The sequence below is a fragment of the Gavialis gangeticus genome, unplaced genomic scaffold (assembly GCF_001723915.1).
Source record: "Gavialis gangeticus isolate Ggan-Ray unplaced genomic scaffold, GavGan_comp1, whole genome shotgun sequence".
Lineage (NCBI taxonomy): Eukaryota > Metazoa > Chordata > Crocodylia > Gavialidae > Gavialis > Gavialis gangeticus.
In genome coordinates, this window is record NW_017729030.1 from 29,918,034 (window position 1) to 29,936,215 (window position 18,182).

The following is an 18,182-nucleotide window of genomic DNA, read 5'->3' on the forward strand; positions in this document are numbered from 1 at the left end:
CTTGTCCCCCCTCTATTTACATATCCACCTGTCATTCTTTAGCCTGAAATGCACTTACTCAGCCTACTAATTCAAGTCTATGATCTTTCCTGGCGATTGCAGAATGGCACAACATCTAAATTCCATTACCGTAGGCAAAAAAAAAGGTGATCCCATGCAAAATGCAGAATGTGCACTTTCACTATGTTTACACAAAATGTTTATGGAAAACAATTATTTGAAGTTAAATCTTGGATTGTGTCTGTATTCGGAAAATTAGCTGCAAGTATGGCAATTTATTCTTCTGCTTATTCTTTGACTGTGTACAGAACTCAGCCAACTTGCATGTACTTCCCTTTACTACCATAAGTACTTCCAAAGGAGAAAGTATGGGACAATGCTCAGAATCTTCTCTGAACATGACCTCTAAAACTAGAAGCAGGCAGGTGTGGCTTTATAACAGCCCTGGTGCAGAGCTGGGTTGCTTTGCTTCTCAATAGAGTTGATTAGCATGTGCTAGGGCTGCTTCTGGTTCTGGAGCCAGCATGTGCAGAGCTGGCTCTGGTGTATCTGCACAGCCTTGCAGACACAGTGTTAGGGATATGAAACTGAATCCCTCCTTTGCCAGAGTCTTCTGTGTCCTGAGGCCTCTTAGCCCCAGTTTTCCAACTCTACAATTTAAATAATATGATTTCCATACCTCACAGTAGTGCTGTGGAAATAAATACTATGAATATTTTAAGGTGCTCAAATACCTTGATAATAAGGGCCGCATAAATGCAATAGACACTTCAAAAGGGCCTGAGTTCTCTAACAAAAAATATATCCACTGCAAATCTCAACTGCGAGCTGTGTTCTCAACAAAATCAATGGGGAAATATTTTTTTTTAAATACAACCTTATCCGAGATAGAAACAATTGCCAGATCCTTGACAGAGTTTGCATGAGTAATATTGTGGGGGAAAGCCGTATTTTTGATTTGTAAACACAATTTTATACAGTACAAATTAAAGGTCTTGTTTACTTATTGGATTTACAGTTATTTGTGCCCATTCTTTATATCTGCAGTTATTTCCCCTTCAGTAAAGGCAGATTTAAAATTTTTACAAACCAGACCCTGAAGCAGAATAATGGACTGTGTCACACTATTATTTTACAGTAATTTTTCTGACTGATGCTGTTATTGCACATTAAGCTATGCTCGTCTGTACAATGGAAGTAAAAATATAGTAAAAATAAAAGGGAGGAGAGGCTATCAAATGACTGCAGTTTTTATTTTTATGCCCACATGTCTTTGAAAACATCTGAGGAGGTTTCTGTTACTCTTTCTTTCAGATTCGATCAAGCAATGGAAGAGGGAAGGCAAAATAGCTGTGTGGCTGCACATTCCTATCCTTCAAAGCAGTTTTATTGCCTCTGCTGTGTCACAGGGCTTTACTTTTCACCATGCAGAAGGAGACTCATCCACAATGACGCTGTGGCTAGGAGATGGGAACAGCAGGTTACCAGGGTATGCCACACATCAATTAGGAGTTGCAGGTTAGTTCTAGAAATAACTGTATTCATGAAATATGTTTGATAGTTTAGGATCAGATTCAGCAGTAAATCAGCTGGGTTTCTATACTAGGCAAACATGGGGAAATTATTTGTTTATCAGTTGGACATCCTGATAAAGCGAGGTCTTTCATTCGTGAGTATTCCTAGTCAACAAACTGGGTGTGTTAGGTTGGAATGAAAAAAGCAACTAGTAGTAGTTCTGTTTAAAAATTTTAAAAAATGATAAACACTTTGGAAGGGAGGAGAAAATACAGTCTTCCTGAAGGTTTAAAATCTCACCTTGCAGAAGTACTGTTTTTTAAAAGGAACTTCATGGCATTCGGTGCGCTAGGGCAAGAAATGTCCTCTGGGAGAGATCATCTTTTAGGGGGTCCATAACCGTATTTAAAAAATACAACAAATTGCATATTTTCAGAAAAAAGAAGAAATATGGGACTTTCTTATAGTGCCAGATATGTAAATGCAAATGCTAAGGGCCCTATGGACCCTAGTGTTATGTCCATGCAAACTGCGCAGGTTTGGATCTAGATGATAAGGGCAAAAGTAAATTTAAACCACCCAGTATTATCCAGGATTCATTTCAGCTGCCAGCTAAGAACAGTGCAAAGATTGCTTTAGCATTCTCATGGCTGCCTACAGCTGGAAGAGGCTATGCTGTCATCAAGGAATAGCTGAACTGCAGTCTCCCTGGCAACACCTTTACTCAGTAATGCTTCCTACGGTCACAGCTGATGTGGAGATTCTCCATATGTCCAGGGAATTCCCAGATAGTTGATTATTAGGACTGTGTGAAGCTTTGGTCCCTGATTCGGCTGAGATTTGGACCGAATCTCCAAATCCGAATCGAATCAGGAGACCCTTTAATCTCTCTGAATCAAATCAGCACCCTCCGAATCAACTCGGAGAGATTCAGTGATTCGGACATAGACACAGCTTTAAATGTTTTTTCTACATACCTCAAGGTAGCAGGCAGATCGTGAATGCTGAGCTGCTGGGGCAGATGGACCATCCCACAGGAACACAGGGGGCTCCCCAATGCACTCGGCAGCAGACCCAGAAGTGGACCAGAAGCACTTCCAGTCTACTTCTGGGTCCTCTGGGGAGTGTGGTGGGAGGTGCCCAGGGGTTGTGTTTTCAAGTCTTTCTTCATAACCATGGGAGCTAACATTTTTAAAGAAAACAAAGATCATATAATCATTTGACTCTGGGAACAAAAGTATTTTTAAAAAACCCACCACAAACAAACTAGCATATTTTACAAGGACTTATAATAAAAAAATTGTGAAAATTGGCGACACTAGAAACATACAGTAAATTTAGTCTTCACTGCTGTCTCCTTATGCCTTGATTTCACAAGTTTGTGATTAGGTACAGGAGAAGGGCTGACCTGCTTCAATCAAAGCTTGTTGCAAGCATGCTCCACCTGCTGGGTATTAGTAGATTCCTTTCCTTTTCTTCCCTACATCCAAACTTCATGATAAAATATCTGTCAAGGTAATAGGACTAGCTTCACTTCTAGCCCCTGTTGGTCTCCATGAGTGCGCCCTCTGCATCTCAGGCCTCATGCTTTTATGTTCCTGGTGTTGAAAGCTACAGGTTTCCTACTCTTAGGCCAGGTCCTGAGCTACAGTACCTTATGGTTTAAACTTGTATGACCTTGGTTCAGGTTTTCTATTTAGAAGCTTGTGACCAGTGACAAGTCCTACTTTCATGTCCATCTTATCTTTACAGATGCCAGCATAAGTTACAGTAGTGCAAAGGCTGCTTTAACATTCTTGTGGCTACTCACATTTGCCTTCTGGGGATATGAGCAGCCAGTCTAACTTCCTCCAGACCCCTTAGTGGCAGGGTTTACTTTAGCTGTCCCTAAAAATGTGTCTTTAAATTCAGTCCCAAATCCTATTGTTCTCCTACAACTTCCAAGCCTGGATATGCTGGCTTGGGTGGCTCATCCGGAGTCCATTGGTGAGCCGCATTAAAGTTAGTAGTCTTGGGTGCTGGCTGAGAGGCTATCTGAGCTCGTCTTCCCTTCCTCCCTGTTGGAGATAGAATTAACTCAACATATGCATGCAGTAAAAACCCTTAAATAGTAAAACCAATATAACTTATAGTATTCATAAATTACTACATGACAGAAGAACAAATTACCATATACCTAAAGTTCCTAAAGTGCAGGACCCCAAATTACCATATGGGGTTGGGCTTTGGGGTAAGTTAGCTCATTACCGTATGATTTAAAGACACCATAAACAGTTAAATGCAAATTCTGTTTAAGTACTCACTAGAGGTAAAAGACACTACACAATAATAGGTTCATTTGCCTATATTAAGAAAACAGTCTTTTAAAAACCTATTTTTTATCTAATATACATTGTGTATCAGTATTGCAAATTGAGTTGCTAGTTGCAGTAAAAAATCAGCAGAGGGCAGCCCAGATAAAATGCTTAAGATGAGTCTTGTTTTTTTTTCAATGGACATGTTCGAGCATGTTTTCCTGAGGTATGAAAACCTCATCTTTAAAATATGTGGCATTAAACTGGGGTCAGACAATGCATTCCCTTTGCAGAAGTACAATATTGCTCCTTATGGTTACAATTTACATATTTGAGAAAAATAATGCAATTGAAAGGGGATTTTTCTGAAGTAACATTCACATAACTCAAAGTGCAATTTAAAGGAAAATGTTTATATAAATAGGGATAAACTCTTAAATAGTGATATCGTATGACTTTTTGTCAGATGATTATTTTGGTTGTATTTTATATAAATAGGAATTGCCTGGAAGGGCAGAGGAGGTTAAATAATTTCAGAAATTTTGGCATATTCATTAAAAACTATATCGCATAATAAAAATAACCCAATAATATCTATTCTGTTTCCTGCTACTGCTTTTGAATCAGGTTGATACTTGTTTTATTAGTTAGTTGGATTTTTTTTGATTGAAAAGATCAGGTAAACATTTGATAATGTAAATCAACAGATTTATGTAGGTGAGGTAGTAACAGTACTATTCTGTTCTGCATAGGTTCCTATATTATGCTTACCCCCATAGCATCTCAGCACCTTCCTGTAGTTCACAAAGTACTGGAACTAACAGCTTGTAAGCAGGTTTCTTAGCCTGCCTTTGCAGGGGAATTCAGCTCATACAGCCCTCTACAGCAGTGGTCAGCAACCTTTTAAAACTGCAAGCCAGACTGACCCAATTCAGACCAAGAACAGGGAAGAGGGGACTAGGACCCAGCCACTGTTGCTGCCTTTCTTCACCAACAACACAAAGAAAGCCCATGTTGCTGCCACTTTTCTGTGCAGCAGCATAGGGAAAGCACCTGCCACCACTGCTTTTCCCTGTCCCCATCACTGCTGCTTTTCCCCAAGGAAGGCACCCACTGCCACTACATTTCCCTACACTGGCATGGGGGAAGTGATGGCTGCCAAAGCCCTGTGTCAAAAGGCTCTGCAAGGCAGATCTAGTCCACCAGCCATAGGTTGCTGACCCCTACTGTAAAGCTAAAGTTCAATCTTTTAAACAAACAAACAAACAAAACAAAATCCTGCTGCCCTGTCCCAGTCACTAGGAATGAAACCTCTTTTGTTTTGGCCCCTCCTCGCAGCTGTTCCTTTCATCTCTTACTTACACTTCTGGGAGCTTATACAGCTTTTAAAGACTTTCCCAAATGCACACCCAAATGCCCCACAGCTGGATTTCTTTAACAGGGCTGACTGTTCCCCCCTTAATGGGATAGATTGCTCTGTTACCCACTGTTACATGCATGTTGTCCCATGGACTGGAAGGAGCCCCTTGAGCTAGTGAGCCTAGTCCCCGTCTTCTGCCTGGAAGAGTATAAGGGAAGGAGCTGAATTTCTTTTTGTTATATATATCACCACACACATATATTGCTGTACTTTTCTTTCTTCTCTTTTTTTAAAGACAGCTAAGTCAGAGAACGTTCTCTTGACATTAATGCTTGTATAAAATAGCAATCTCATAGCTGTTTCCTTGGCAGGCTAAAGGTTTAAACTTTGCCTAAGAGTCATCGGGGGGAGGAGGGGTGTTAATGTTTTAAAGTTCTAAACATCAATTTCAAATCCCAAGAATTAAACTCTTAAAATCACAGGATCAGATACCAGGGCTGGATTCTGATCTCACTCATGCTGACATTACACCAGTGTAACAGCAGGCTTCAATAAACTTACTGTTGATTTATACTGAAAGAAACCAGTTTTTTATATATATTTCTCTATTTCTTCCTGCTGTTGATGCAACCAGATACAACCAGAACCTCTCACAGGTTTTAAGCACCTCACACAAAACTACATTGATAAAATGTATTTACAGACATCAGCTCATTGGGAAAAAACAGAACTTTTCTAGTTAATCCAGACAGTCTTTTGCCGGCTCCAACAGTCATGTAAAGAGAAGCTTTTCTAGAAAATAACTCCTATAATCAGTGTAAAATGTTGATTCCAAATGAGGGTTTTTTGGTCTCTCAAGTGTGATTCCATACTCACCAGTACCCAGCTAAACAGTCAGAGTAGGGGAGGTCATGCAAACCACTTGTCATGGGGAACCAGATACATGACTAATTCCCTAAAGCATGTCCTTTAATGGAGCTTGACTTCAGGGTTGCTGTTTCATCTTTTAAGTATTCCTCCTACACATCAAACTACCGTCACATTATTAAGCAGAAAAGGATGTTTTCAATCTAGACACTCATTCCTTAATAATTTCCTTATGTGGAAACATTTGTCCACGGTATTCTAGATGTGTGTATCATAGTTTTAGCCACATAGGTTTCCTTTTGCTAGAAACTAATAGGAAAGTTTCTCTATAATTATCCACCAAATTTTAACCCAGCACACCACTGATATGGAAGAAGACATGAGAAATTGTACCCACCCATGCTTAGCACAGAGCATAAATCTAAAATCTGTCAAAAAGTTGGCTGGATTATTAAAATGTATATTTTTGTAAGGAAGACATTTTTAAAGAATAACTACAACATATGACAGGATGCCTGCATATGAAAAAACATAGGGTTTTGAGAAAATTAAGGAAATGTATAGTACATGGAAGAAAGCAATAGGATGACAGCAGGCAACAGGATAGTTTGCAAAGCTTAATTGAGCAGACTCTGACTTACCTTTACTGAATGAAAATATTGCCCTGTGTCACTTGAGAGCAGTGTGCTTTGAAAGGCACGTTGACTAAAATACTGCCCACTGTTTATCAAGAATTGTAAGGCATATGAATAGCACAATATAAATATATCAGCAGGTGGAACAATATAGAAGCAAATAGGTGGAACAGTTTCATTATCAGGAAGATCAACTTGTAAGTGTTAAGGCTAAGCAGTTGTCATTTCTATATGTTTACTAGTCTGAAGATACCCTTATTAAAAGCGGGCAATTGTGAGTCTTATTTGAATCAGTAGAAGTTTTGTCACTAATTACAACAAAATCAGGATTTCATCTACCCTGATTAGTCATACTAATTTCAGTAGACTCCATGAACTTCAGGTGAGGGCCCTAATGAAGAAGGAACCTGGCTTCCAGGTATATCTTGCTAAATTATTTGGTAAATGTTTGCTTATCTTGCATCTCCTAAGTTTTCTAATATGAGCCATGAAATTTAAAAAAAAATCAATAAAAAAGTATATACAGTACACTCACACAAAATTTTGATAATATATTTAATTATAAATGTACATATAAATTATATCTATATTATGAAACTATTTTACATGTAGCTATTTAGTCTATTACTTTAATTTACAAATATAATCTGGATCTTAAAATTGAAGCATCTATCCCTGTGCTGTGACATTTTAGCTGTTGTTCCAATAAAGATTTTTTCATTTAGTTCAAATCAATTTTCTGACATCTTGGGACAAGCCCAGGTAAATCTGAGCTCAGTACAAGTTCAATCTCAGAATATTTATGCTGCATTCCTCATGGGGAAATGTAAAGCTTTGAATTCTAACATTCTGTAATACTTCCCAGACACTTATTTTATCTTTCTCGATTTATAAGAATATATTCTTCCTCCAACAGGTGCTGTGTTAGATAACAGTACTGGAAAAGTGTTGGTTGTACAAGACAAAAATAAAGTAAGTCTGTTACAGAGTTCTAAAATGTCAAAAAGTTATTTGCACTGAACTTGTATATTAGCAAAGATCTCTTAACTTTCATTTCAAATCCATTAGAAGAGTTAAACATTACTTTTCACTGGTGTCTTGAATACATCATTATTAGTGAGCTATCACTTCAGGCAACAGTCAAAGAAGTTGCTGGGAGAGGTTGATGATTAATTATTATTTTATTGTGGTATGTCACACTCAATTAAAAATATGGCTTCTCTTCAACTGTTCTGTTCCCTTATCAGTACTTTAAGCTTACCACATATGCACATATATACTTACTTGCATATTAATAATAAGAGAGACTCATGCATGGTATGTGATATGTACACATATGTAACTGCTAGAAATTACTGTAAAAAGTAAAAATAAATTGAATCAAAAGAATACTGTATATGTAATGCATAGTTCTATAATATTTACATACCTGTATACATGTATTTTTGTTTAGTGGTGAAAAAATGAAAGTTTAATCAGTAAAAGACCAGAGCAACTGTTCGAACACACCAAACTATTTAACACTTCCAGTTTGCCTTCATTAATGATCAGTCAGGTTCACACAGCATGCTGGAGGGTGCTGTACTGATGTATTCCTCAAAGACATAGCTCCCAGGAGTAGGGGCTGCTCAAAGGTTGTGAAATAATTTAGGACTAGGTTCAGTAAAGGACTTAGTTTGCCACTGCAACACCTCGCTTTTAGGCATCAGGCCCACAGAACAAAATCCAAAACCCAGAGTTAGGAGCTTGGGTTCCTTATACAGTGCATGGATGGAACTAGAAGCCTTGAAAAAGCAATCCAAAATAGCTGCACACCTAATTTCTGGATCCCAGAGGTGCTTAGCTGTTCACACCAGGGCCGTTCAAGGCTTCTCCAGGAGCTGAACTGTAAGCACATAGGAAAGTTTAAAGTCAAGGTAGGAGAAACCTGGGAATTGAACAAGCATTTTTGGAATGCAGTTTTGGATGCTGGCATGTAATGTCTGCCTACTGCCAGATTTAATTGTCTGTGCCCGTTTTTTGCTCTATTACAATAAGCAAATAAATAGGAAATAATGACAGTCATTATTTTTTGAGAGGTGACCACTTTTAAATGTAGTTTTGTAGTAACATAACCACAAGATACATAGGTATCTTATTCACATCAGTTGTGATTTACCAGGATAAGACTTATGGGCACTTTTACATGTGCACTGGAAGTAGAGGGGGGGTGGCACTTTAATTAGAGTGGCTCTAAAAGCCGCTTTAATTAAAGCACCACTGTGTCTCGTGTATCAGCATTCCTGTGCTACAAAATGGCAGTGGGGTGCTGCAGTCATCCCCGCCACCATTTTGAAGCACAGGGACACCAATACATGAGATGCAGGAGGCTGCTGGTTGTGTATAAGCACCCTTTGAGACTGGGGGAGGGCATTTTCAGCAGGGATTGATGTTTTCTGACTGTCTTGCTGGGCTTTCATGATTTTACATGGAATTCCTTTGGTTATTTTGTGGCATGTTTCAGGTTCATATTACATTAAGTTATGAGCAGATTTGGTTGCTGGAAGGTGGCAATAACGTCCTTCGCTTTTGGGAACAATATTAATCTGTTTACTCCTGTGATTTTACCTTATATAAATATCTAACAAAATGGTATTTTCAAACTGTGGTACATGTACTACTAGCAGTAGGTACACTGTATGTTTCATCCTTTAACTTATTACAATTTTCTAAGGAGAAAGAACTTGAACCAATGAAGTTTGGGAACTTCCACTATATCTCTTTACTCCATACATAAGGATCCCATTAGTACAATGTAGTGTAGTCTCTTCTGGCATTTTGGGTGAAAAGTAGTCTAGTTAAAGATTTGAAAATGCCCTACTGGCCATCAATTATTTTTTAAAATAAAACGTCATCAAGGATTTTAACAGAGACTGCCCAGACTCCAAATTGATGCAACAACTTGGCGCCATCCTATCTAGCAGGTTAGTGATCAGCCAACTATGAATTGACACAAGAATGGAGGAATTGCACTCTACTAAAATTTGGAAACTCGGAGAGGAGAAAACCATGCTGAAACAACGTTTAGGTTGGGACACAGATAGGCTAAAGGAAGGGGAATTCTGCTGGCTGATATGGCTGACTTGCTGTACTCTAAACATAGATAGAATGGTACTGTTTATTTTTCATCATTTTAAAATGGAAGTGAATTTAAGAAAAAGCAGATTCCTACCAATTACCTGAACTTCTGCATGTTACTTAGAAAATTGTCCATTAAAATCTATTTGTGTTTCTATCCTCAGTGAAACTGATCATATGGATTTAATAATTAACATATATATGTTTATTTTAAAACATGGAGCATTTTAGTGAAATTTTAAATAAGTCTTACTCCTCTTTCAGACTGAATTTGAAATAAGGTATGGAAAAGAAAGGGGCATTAGAAAGTGTTGCCTATAGATGGTTTTATTGTACTGCACACTCAGAACACATATTTGAACCAGTACTATTTTAAAATAGTAATATCAAAGTGAATATTAATAACCTTGTATATAAATTTTGCATTCTGCAAAAATCAAATTGCAACTAAAACTGACTATATTGGCATCATCAAATTACATGTTTGAAGACTCCTTATTTTTAATTAGACATTCTATCAAGGAGACACACTATTCCAACCTAATGGTTCATGCCCAGTATACAGTTTTATAAAAATCTTCTGCATACCTGCTTCAAAACAATAATTTGATTGTTACCTTTTCAACATCCATTTGATTTTTTTTTTACAAAGTAAAATGTACTGAAGACTTAAGTTGACACACAGAAGCAGACCTAAATAATATGTCTGCCTTAAAGGAAGCTGCCTGCTTTCTAGCTGTTAAACAGCAGTAATAATAAAGGTTGCTGTAAAGAAGAGAGCAGTGGTCTTCAATAAGTCAAACATTGTTTGTTCAAAACTGTTTAAGCTGTTGTTGGCACCTTGAGAAATCATTGGCAGACACAGCTTGCTGGGATTGCTAAAGCAAGTAAAAAGGGCAGTTTAATGGCCAGGGAGACAGGCAGTTGGAACAAGGATATAGAACATTTCTCCTAAGGGGCAAGAGACTGATCTTTGCCAAGTTTCTCCTTTTCTACCTGTGCAGCCTTTGAAAAACCTTACCAGGCTATCTGGCAACACTTTGTAGAAATATTTGAGAATCATTCCATTAAGACACAATTTTGTCTCTTTATGAGAAAAGAGAAGTTTTTTCTTTATTCTCTAAAACAACAGAGATCAGCAACAGGATTTTGGTCTCCTGACTTCATCTAGAACTTACCTACCCATCATAAACCAGAGTTCTGCGAGACATCACAATTTCAGCAAATGTTTCCATTTACATACTTAGCCTATCAAGAAACATTAGTTATTACTAGCACTTATTAGTTAATTATTATATTATTATCCATTAGGTTGCTAGTCATAACTTGACTTCCATAAGTCGTTCAGGTAACTTTAACAAAATTCTGCATATGCATAAATCTTTTCAGAATTTGGAACCAAGTAGAAAGTTTTGTTTTGTTCTTTATTTTAAAAAACAATTTCATGTGTAAGCTCCAAAAAAGATGGAATGGGGATGATTACTACAGAATGCCCAAGTTAGCTACATTTTTTCCACTGAAGGGGGAGAAGGAGAGAAATCAATTTAAAGTTTCTTGCTAGGCCTAAGCATTCCCATAAGAAACACTTCATGGAGTGTGGGCTTTTTCCTTACTGTTGATTAGGAGTACTTTACTAATATTAGACTGACAGCTACGTAAGTTTCAGCATGAGTATCAGACATGCAAGTGCACCCATGTGACCCTGCCAGTGAAAATGGTCCTACTGTATCCCCTTCCCTATTAAAAAGCACAGTGTAATTCTCTAGTCCCCAAGCCAAGCATTTTGTGATCATACTGTATTTACCACCTAAATCTCCTCTCAAAATTTGTATTGTCCTCTATGATTGCCCTAATTTAGGCCCTGATCCTGACTTGAGATTCATGCAGACCTCAGTAAAACCTCAGTGAATCCAAGTATGCTCTTTAGGGCAGGGATTCGATTTTTGTTTGCTTAGTAAAGTGCCAGATGTATCTGTGGGACTTAATAAGTAACACACTTCACCGTGACCTAGAAGGACCACAGTTACAGGTATAAAAGTAGTTAATTTTTCATATTAACTTTACTGCTTAGCCTCCTAACTGAAACTGCTAAGCAAGAGTGTTAGTTGTGGTGATGGTGGTTTTTATGATGTGGAACTGGACTGAGGAAAGCAAAATATCCATCACATCATAATGGCTTCCAGTCACTATCAATATAACCACTGACCAAGTGGCAAAATGTTGCCTAGCTCATTATCACTCTCCTGAGTCATTCTACCATTTCTTGCTTCATGAAGGTCTTAAGCCTGGTAACTTAACAGAAGTTATTTTAATTAAAAATTACTTCTTTTGTAACTGAATAATCCTTTGCAAATTTAAGAATCTCCCTCTAATGGAGCAGAAGGAATTCCCCATAATGATACAGAAGGAATGTTTAAATAATTTGTAAGTGGCAACACAAAGATAGAAAATGATGCATTCAATTATATATTTTCTGTAGTTATAGCTAAGCCAGCGTCTCCCTAGGTATATTTTTCCCCCTTCAGCAAAATAACTACTAACAGATTTATTCTCAGCAACCAAACTAAACTTTACTTCAGCTCACAGCTTGCTCCAGAACAGCTAATCAACTTTAATGAAAGGTTATATTCAAAGGCAGGCATAATTATAAAATATTCTGAATTTGTAATGCAAGAATTCAGAGAGCACCTCTTTGCTATTTCCTGTAAAGTATTAACTTTGTACTTTAACTTGTGGTACAGCAAAACTGTAAAGACTCCTGTATAACAGGGCCTCCAGGCTCCTTTTGGGTAACTGCCAGTTAATGCATAAATTTGGCATGCAGAATATACGCTCCAGAACTGGCTTAAATTCTAAATGAAACTTTCCAGTATAAGTAAAAGAAGAAAACACCATACAAATTATACCAGTTTATAAATGTATTTATTTTACTTTTTAGTTGGCCTGTGTATACATGTGTGCATGCTTACTTTTAAGGCAACATAGGAAATAGCCAGCTCTCAAAAAACCAACACGCCCTCTCTCCCCTTCCCACCAAAAGCAGCAAATCCTTACATCTTTTACAGTTGTAACAAATGAAGAAAAGAAACGGTTTCCTGAAAACCATGAAGGAATATTGTACACTTACCTCTGGCATCCTATCTCATTTTTCTGTTAAAAGTTCGGCAACTGCCACTTGTAAATACAGAAGACTTGATCTAGTCTTGCACTTAAAGGCTGCATAACACATTGCTGCCTAAAGAGCCAGACAGAGGGTCCTGAAGTTTGTTTCCTGTAGATAAGTTTTCAGCCTCAAGACATCCCCAATAAGACTCAAGGCACACCTCCATAACTGTTGTGATTTGAGCAGCACCCCATTTCTAAAACTAATTTATTACAATGCTTACCCCCTTGCAAAGGGGGCAGGCAGAGGGGGCAAAGGAATGGCTTACTTGCTTATCTTGTCACACAATGCACTATCCTTCAAAGGATCTCACAGCACCCCAGGGTCCCCCTGGCATCCTGGTTGAGAATCACTGCCATAGACCAACAAAAAGACTAAGGGATATAATAGGGGCAACATGTTTATCTTGAGAAGTAAACCTGGCATCACTATCCCATAAAAGGCATTCAGAATTACTGAATGTGGAGTGGGCAATGTCCAGGGGCAGCTACATCAGTCCTTGCCAGAACAAGAGGGCAATTGGTGAGGAAGAGGAAAACAAAATATATTACGTTGAGTACCTTCTTCTCTACAGTCCTGTTTAGCAGGTACATTGCATTGGATACATCTACAGGTTGCTGTATGGAGATGTTGCTATGGAGCCATGCTTTAGTACTTCCTTTTGAAAGTACTAAAGCACAGCACCATATGAGCAGTTACTGTGCCTTGCAGGTGGTGCATGGTTAAACTTTGCTACTGTGTCACCATAGCAACGAACTATACCCAGGAGCATGCTGCTACAGTGACATAGCTGACGATCACGTGTAGACACATGTGATCACTACATCACCGTAGCAAGCATACGGAGACATAGCACATCGCTACATCACCATGGGGCAATGTGTAGACGCACCCACTAAGTACAAAAGCTGAAGGTATTAATAATATACATGCTGTTACAATGACCAAATTTTTTTTAAATATATTTTATATACCAGATCAAATCAGCAAAATCAGTGCCAAATCGTATCGATTGAGCAGAACTCAATTGTTACAAAAATCATTTTGATTGAGCAGACAGAATTCAATCATTCTAAACATCACGTATGGCGCTACAACTGGTGAGCATCCTCTGCCCCGGCTCTCACCCTGGGACTTCAGTTACTCCCAAGTCCATTGTCTGGTATCCTACATGCAAGCCCAAGGCCAGAGATCCTGAGATTTGGATGCCCCAACTTGATCTTAGTCCACAAGATGGCCAATCTAAACAAAACATCCCAGTACAAGCAAAATTAAATTAGCCAAAGGACATACTTTCCCTACAAGTTTTTTTCTCTCCCCAGAATGTGACATTTTTGCAATATGGTGACTGCTTTACTTAAGTAAGTTGATACCATAAAGGGTTTGGAAAAAAAAATGTCAAGCATGTTTGCATTAGTGATTTATACAGCCTACTGTGATGTCAAAATATATTAAGAGCTGTTTGTGCGGTGTCATGGAATTAGAGTTACAGAGTACACAGAAAGATATTTCCAGGAATTGAAAACAAAACCTGAAATCCAGTGGACAAATATATACTTTTTCCATCTGCAGTTTTCTTTTTCTTAATTAATATAATGTCTTGTCCAAGCCCTTGAAGAATGCCCAGAAAGAATGTTTTCCAATATAATCAGTGGGGTTTGGAGTGAGAGGGAAACACAGCTGCTTGATTCTAAATGTAGGAAAAGCTTTTTTTTTTCCCCTTAGGAGAATGTACAGTTTAGAAGGTCACTCTGGTAATATTTTCCTGACTAGTTTGTTTGGTTTCTGACAAAAATATACAGAGACTAAGGATTTCATCCTTTAGCCTTTCCTCTTGTATGCAAGGGCTACAGGCTCATGGCACTGTCAGTGTTCAGTACAATACAGAGGCTTCAATTCACACTCTTATTATTCAGCTTGATTCTGAGGAACTTCAGGAAATGCTTCTGTATAAAATTAACACACAAAAGGCCTCAATTTTATTTTTTCTGTTCCATATAAAACAAAATGACAGGTTACATTAACCGGTTATTACAAACACACATAATCATTAAAGCCAGTGCAGTATAGAACAGTACTACAATCATAAAATCTATTTGGAAGATTAAATATATACATTTTGTTTCTTTAACAAAGCCAAAAACATTGAAATAGAATACATCAGTGATTAAATACAAGAGTATACAGATTATATCTACCTATAGCAGCTTCTTTAACTAGTTTTCTAGCAGCAACTTTGTCTAATGTCTGTTAGACAGTTTATATTTTCATTCAGTAGATGTTTTCTTCCAATATTTCATATAGACAGGTAGCTGTCTTAGATGATCACATTAGCAAAAATAGAGAAGTTCCTATTTAAAACCTACTGACAATTATAGAAGTAATTAACATGTCAACACTTTAAAAATTCACTAAAAATTCTAGGAATTGTTTTGTCTTTTTCTATTAGCGAGTAAAAAATAGGCTGTATGCTGTGTTAATAATTTCCTCTTCCATTATAGACTATAAATGCATGGAAATTTCCAGGAGGCTTGTCTGATCCAGGTGAAGATATTGGTAAGTCCCTAAATGTTGGGCTAAATCAATGAATGGAGCAAGTGATCACAACTCCACTGAAGTCCACTGATTTGTGTCCTTCAATTTTAGTTGGCTGGAACAGAGATACATAATCCAAAATAGCTTTGTTGTGACTAGTTTATCACTTTTTGTAACTGACGGCTAAGAGATTAAGTGACACGATCCTGCATCCTAAAGGCCCCTTCAAGAAGGTGACTAAAGCTTCACCATAATCAGAGCAGAAAGCCTGTTTTTGACACATTTAAACTCATTCCACATTTCCACTTAAGCAGTCCTTTCTTAGGCTTGTTGCATTTTCTATTCTTATTATACCACATGCAAGGAAGATGAATTTGATTAGTATAGCACAGAAATAAAATTGAAAATCTTCAAGCACAACCTAGGATACCAGTGAGCCCATCAATAATAAGAGTAAAAATCCCTGCTTCCACCTACATTTACATGCTTTGTCTGGCTTGTCTGCTTATATTGGAAGCTCTTTGAGGCAGCATCTATATAAGCTCTATGTAAGTCTACCAAATTGGGCCTCTGCTTTCAGATGGAGATGAGGCACTATTGTAATACAAATAATAATACTTAAAGAAAGAGAGCTTACACCAAGGGTTGAGGAAATAATTCACTTATAACTATATAAAGTAGGTGGTGGTTCATACTACTGCTTTAGAGGGTAACAGTATAAATGAGTTTACAGATCAGAAGTTTATGCAAAGTCTAAAATTAGGAGGGGGAAGAGAGGAGAGAGAGACACAGAGAGGAAGATGATACTGTCTCTACATTTCCTCCTTTCCCCCCATCCAAAAGGTGCATAGACTGTAATTTTAAATGTATATATGAAAATAATTATGTAAGTGTTGAGTTCAAAAGTTACCTCCAGTGAGCAGTATTATGGTTTTTTGTATTTATATGGAGGAATCTAGCCTTAAGCAGTTACTGTGAGATTTTTATCATCTGTGTTTTTCTGATGAGTAAACCAAGAAATAAAGTTACCTGGAGTCATAAAGAAAGTCTGGCAGCACAAGGAACAGAACCCAACTTTCCCTAATCCAATTCTGTATCTTAAGCACATGCATACGATGTCCACAGTAATGTCCCAAGTCGTACATGGTACTATTGTTAATGTCCATGCAGAGAACAGTTTACCATTGTACGACTTGCCTCCAGCCATTCAGTACAATTTCAAAAACTGTTTTAGCACTTTCATTCAAACAATTGCCCTTTTCCTGCATATTTGCTAGAAAATTTATCTTCATATTTAGTTGATGTTTCAAGCATGTATCATTTTGTGAAATGGAGGTTTATTTATCTAAGACATATTTATGTTTGCAGAAGAGTACAGGATGCTATGATTATATACTCTGTGCTTTGGGGTATCTGTCCATTACTAGTTAAACAAAAATGGAGAGGAAAGGGTGTGTAAGGCTGTACACTATGGATTATGTATTATGAATTATTACACAACAGATGGTAAAAATATTGCAGCATTAGCAACAGCTTCAGTGTAAAAATACTGTACACAGGATCCCTGTGAGCAGTGTCCCTCTAAAATAGGTGAAGCTGTAGTTGTTGTATAGCGGTGCCAGAAAATAAATAACCAGAAAAAAAGAATGGGAAAAGAGTTTAAACTAAGTTAGACAAATTCATGGAGGACGTGTTTACTGAGAGCTATTGACTAGAACAGTAATGAGATGTATCCTCTGATATCCCTAAAACCAATGACAGTTAATGACTTAGAGAGTATGACAGAGGATAGATTATTCTAGATATTCCCTGTTCATATACTGTCCCTCTAAACAAGTACTATTTGCCATGGTCTGAGAAAATACTGGGCTAAATGGACCACTGGTCTAACTCCCTACATTCTACATTCTCAAAACATATTCCTTAAAGTTCCCTTTAAGACACTATTACATAATATACTACTGAAATCAGCATTAGGAAATAAACTATATAACATCTTGATATTTAAAGATATATAAATTAATGCAGCATAAAATAAAGCAGAGCAGAACTTAGTTTTCATTAAGCCTTATAAACTCACAAACATTTAAGGACCCAACTTAAAAAAAATGTAAAGGTGCAATGTAGAGTGCTTACAGATCAGACGATTAACCAAACAAATGCATGACTGACCATTTTTATGCACATGTACCAATTTCCGCAAGCAACTGCAATACCTTTGTGTAAAAATTAAGGACTAGGTTGCACACCCATTTTTTGTTTTTGCATGTTTTTGAAATATGAACCCTAAATAGTTCTCCTTAAAAGGCAAATACAATAAGGCACTTTTTAAACCAAAGCTCAAACCTAAATTGGAATTCCTTGTCAAGTAATTATCTTCCTTAGAATGATGGTTTCCCTCCACATTCCTGTTTTATTCCACATTTCCAAAGTTTTACTACTTTCCTCCCACATCTGTACTGTAGAGCCACACACACATAAATACACGTTTAGGAATATGCTTGAGTACAACTTTTCTAACCAAAAAACAACTGGATGGGACTTCTTTGGGCAGTGCAATGTTCACTGCAGTATTCTCTGCCTAGCTGTACTTCCAGGCTGGAGGATCCAAGAGCATTTACCAAAACCAGCTGTCTCTTATAGCTGTAGACGCTACTACCAAGCAGACAAAAGAGCTTTTTCCAAATTAGAGTAAC

General features: G+C 37.5%; 1 protein-coding gene across 2 annotated transcripts in view; it reads left to right on the forward strand.

Annotated features, from left to right (window-relative positions):
- Nucleotides 1-850: 850 nt before the first annotated feature.
- Nucleotides 851-18,182, forward strand: part of NUDT6 (nudix hydrolase 6) — a 25,209-nt gene continuing 7,877 nt past the window's right edge. Inside the window, exons 1-3 of one of the 2 annotated variants that reach the window (XM_019522056.1) lie at nt 851-1,518; nt 7,588-7,643; nt 15,453-15,507. In XM_019522056.1, coding sequence (XP_019377601.1) covers nt 1,449-1,518; nt 7,588-7,643; nt 15,453-15,507 — 181 coding nt within the window. In that variant the 5' untranslated portion in view covers nt 851-1,448. Of the gene's footprint in view, nt 1,519-7,587; nt 7,644-15,452; nt 17,588-18,182 lie in introns of those variants that run through there. The other variant, XR_002098441.1, reaches the window with a different exon arrangement.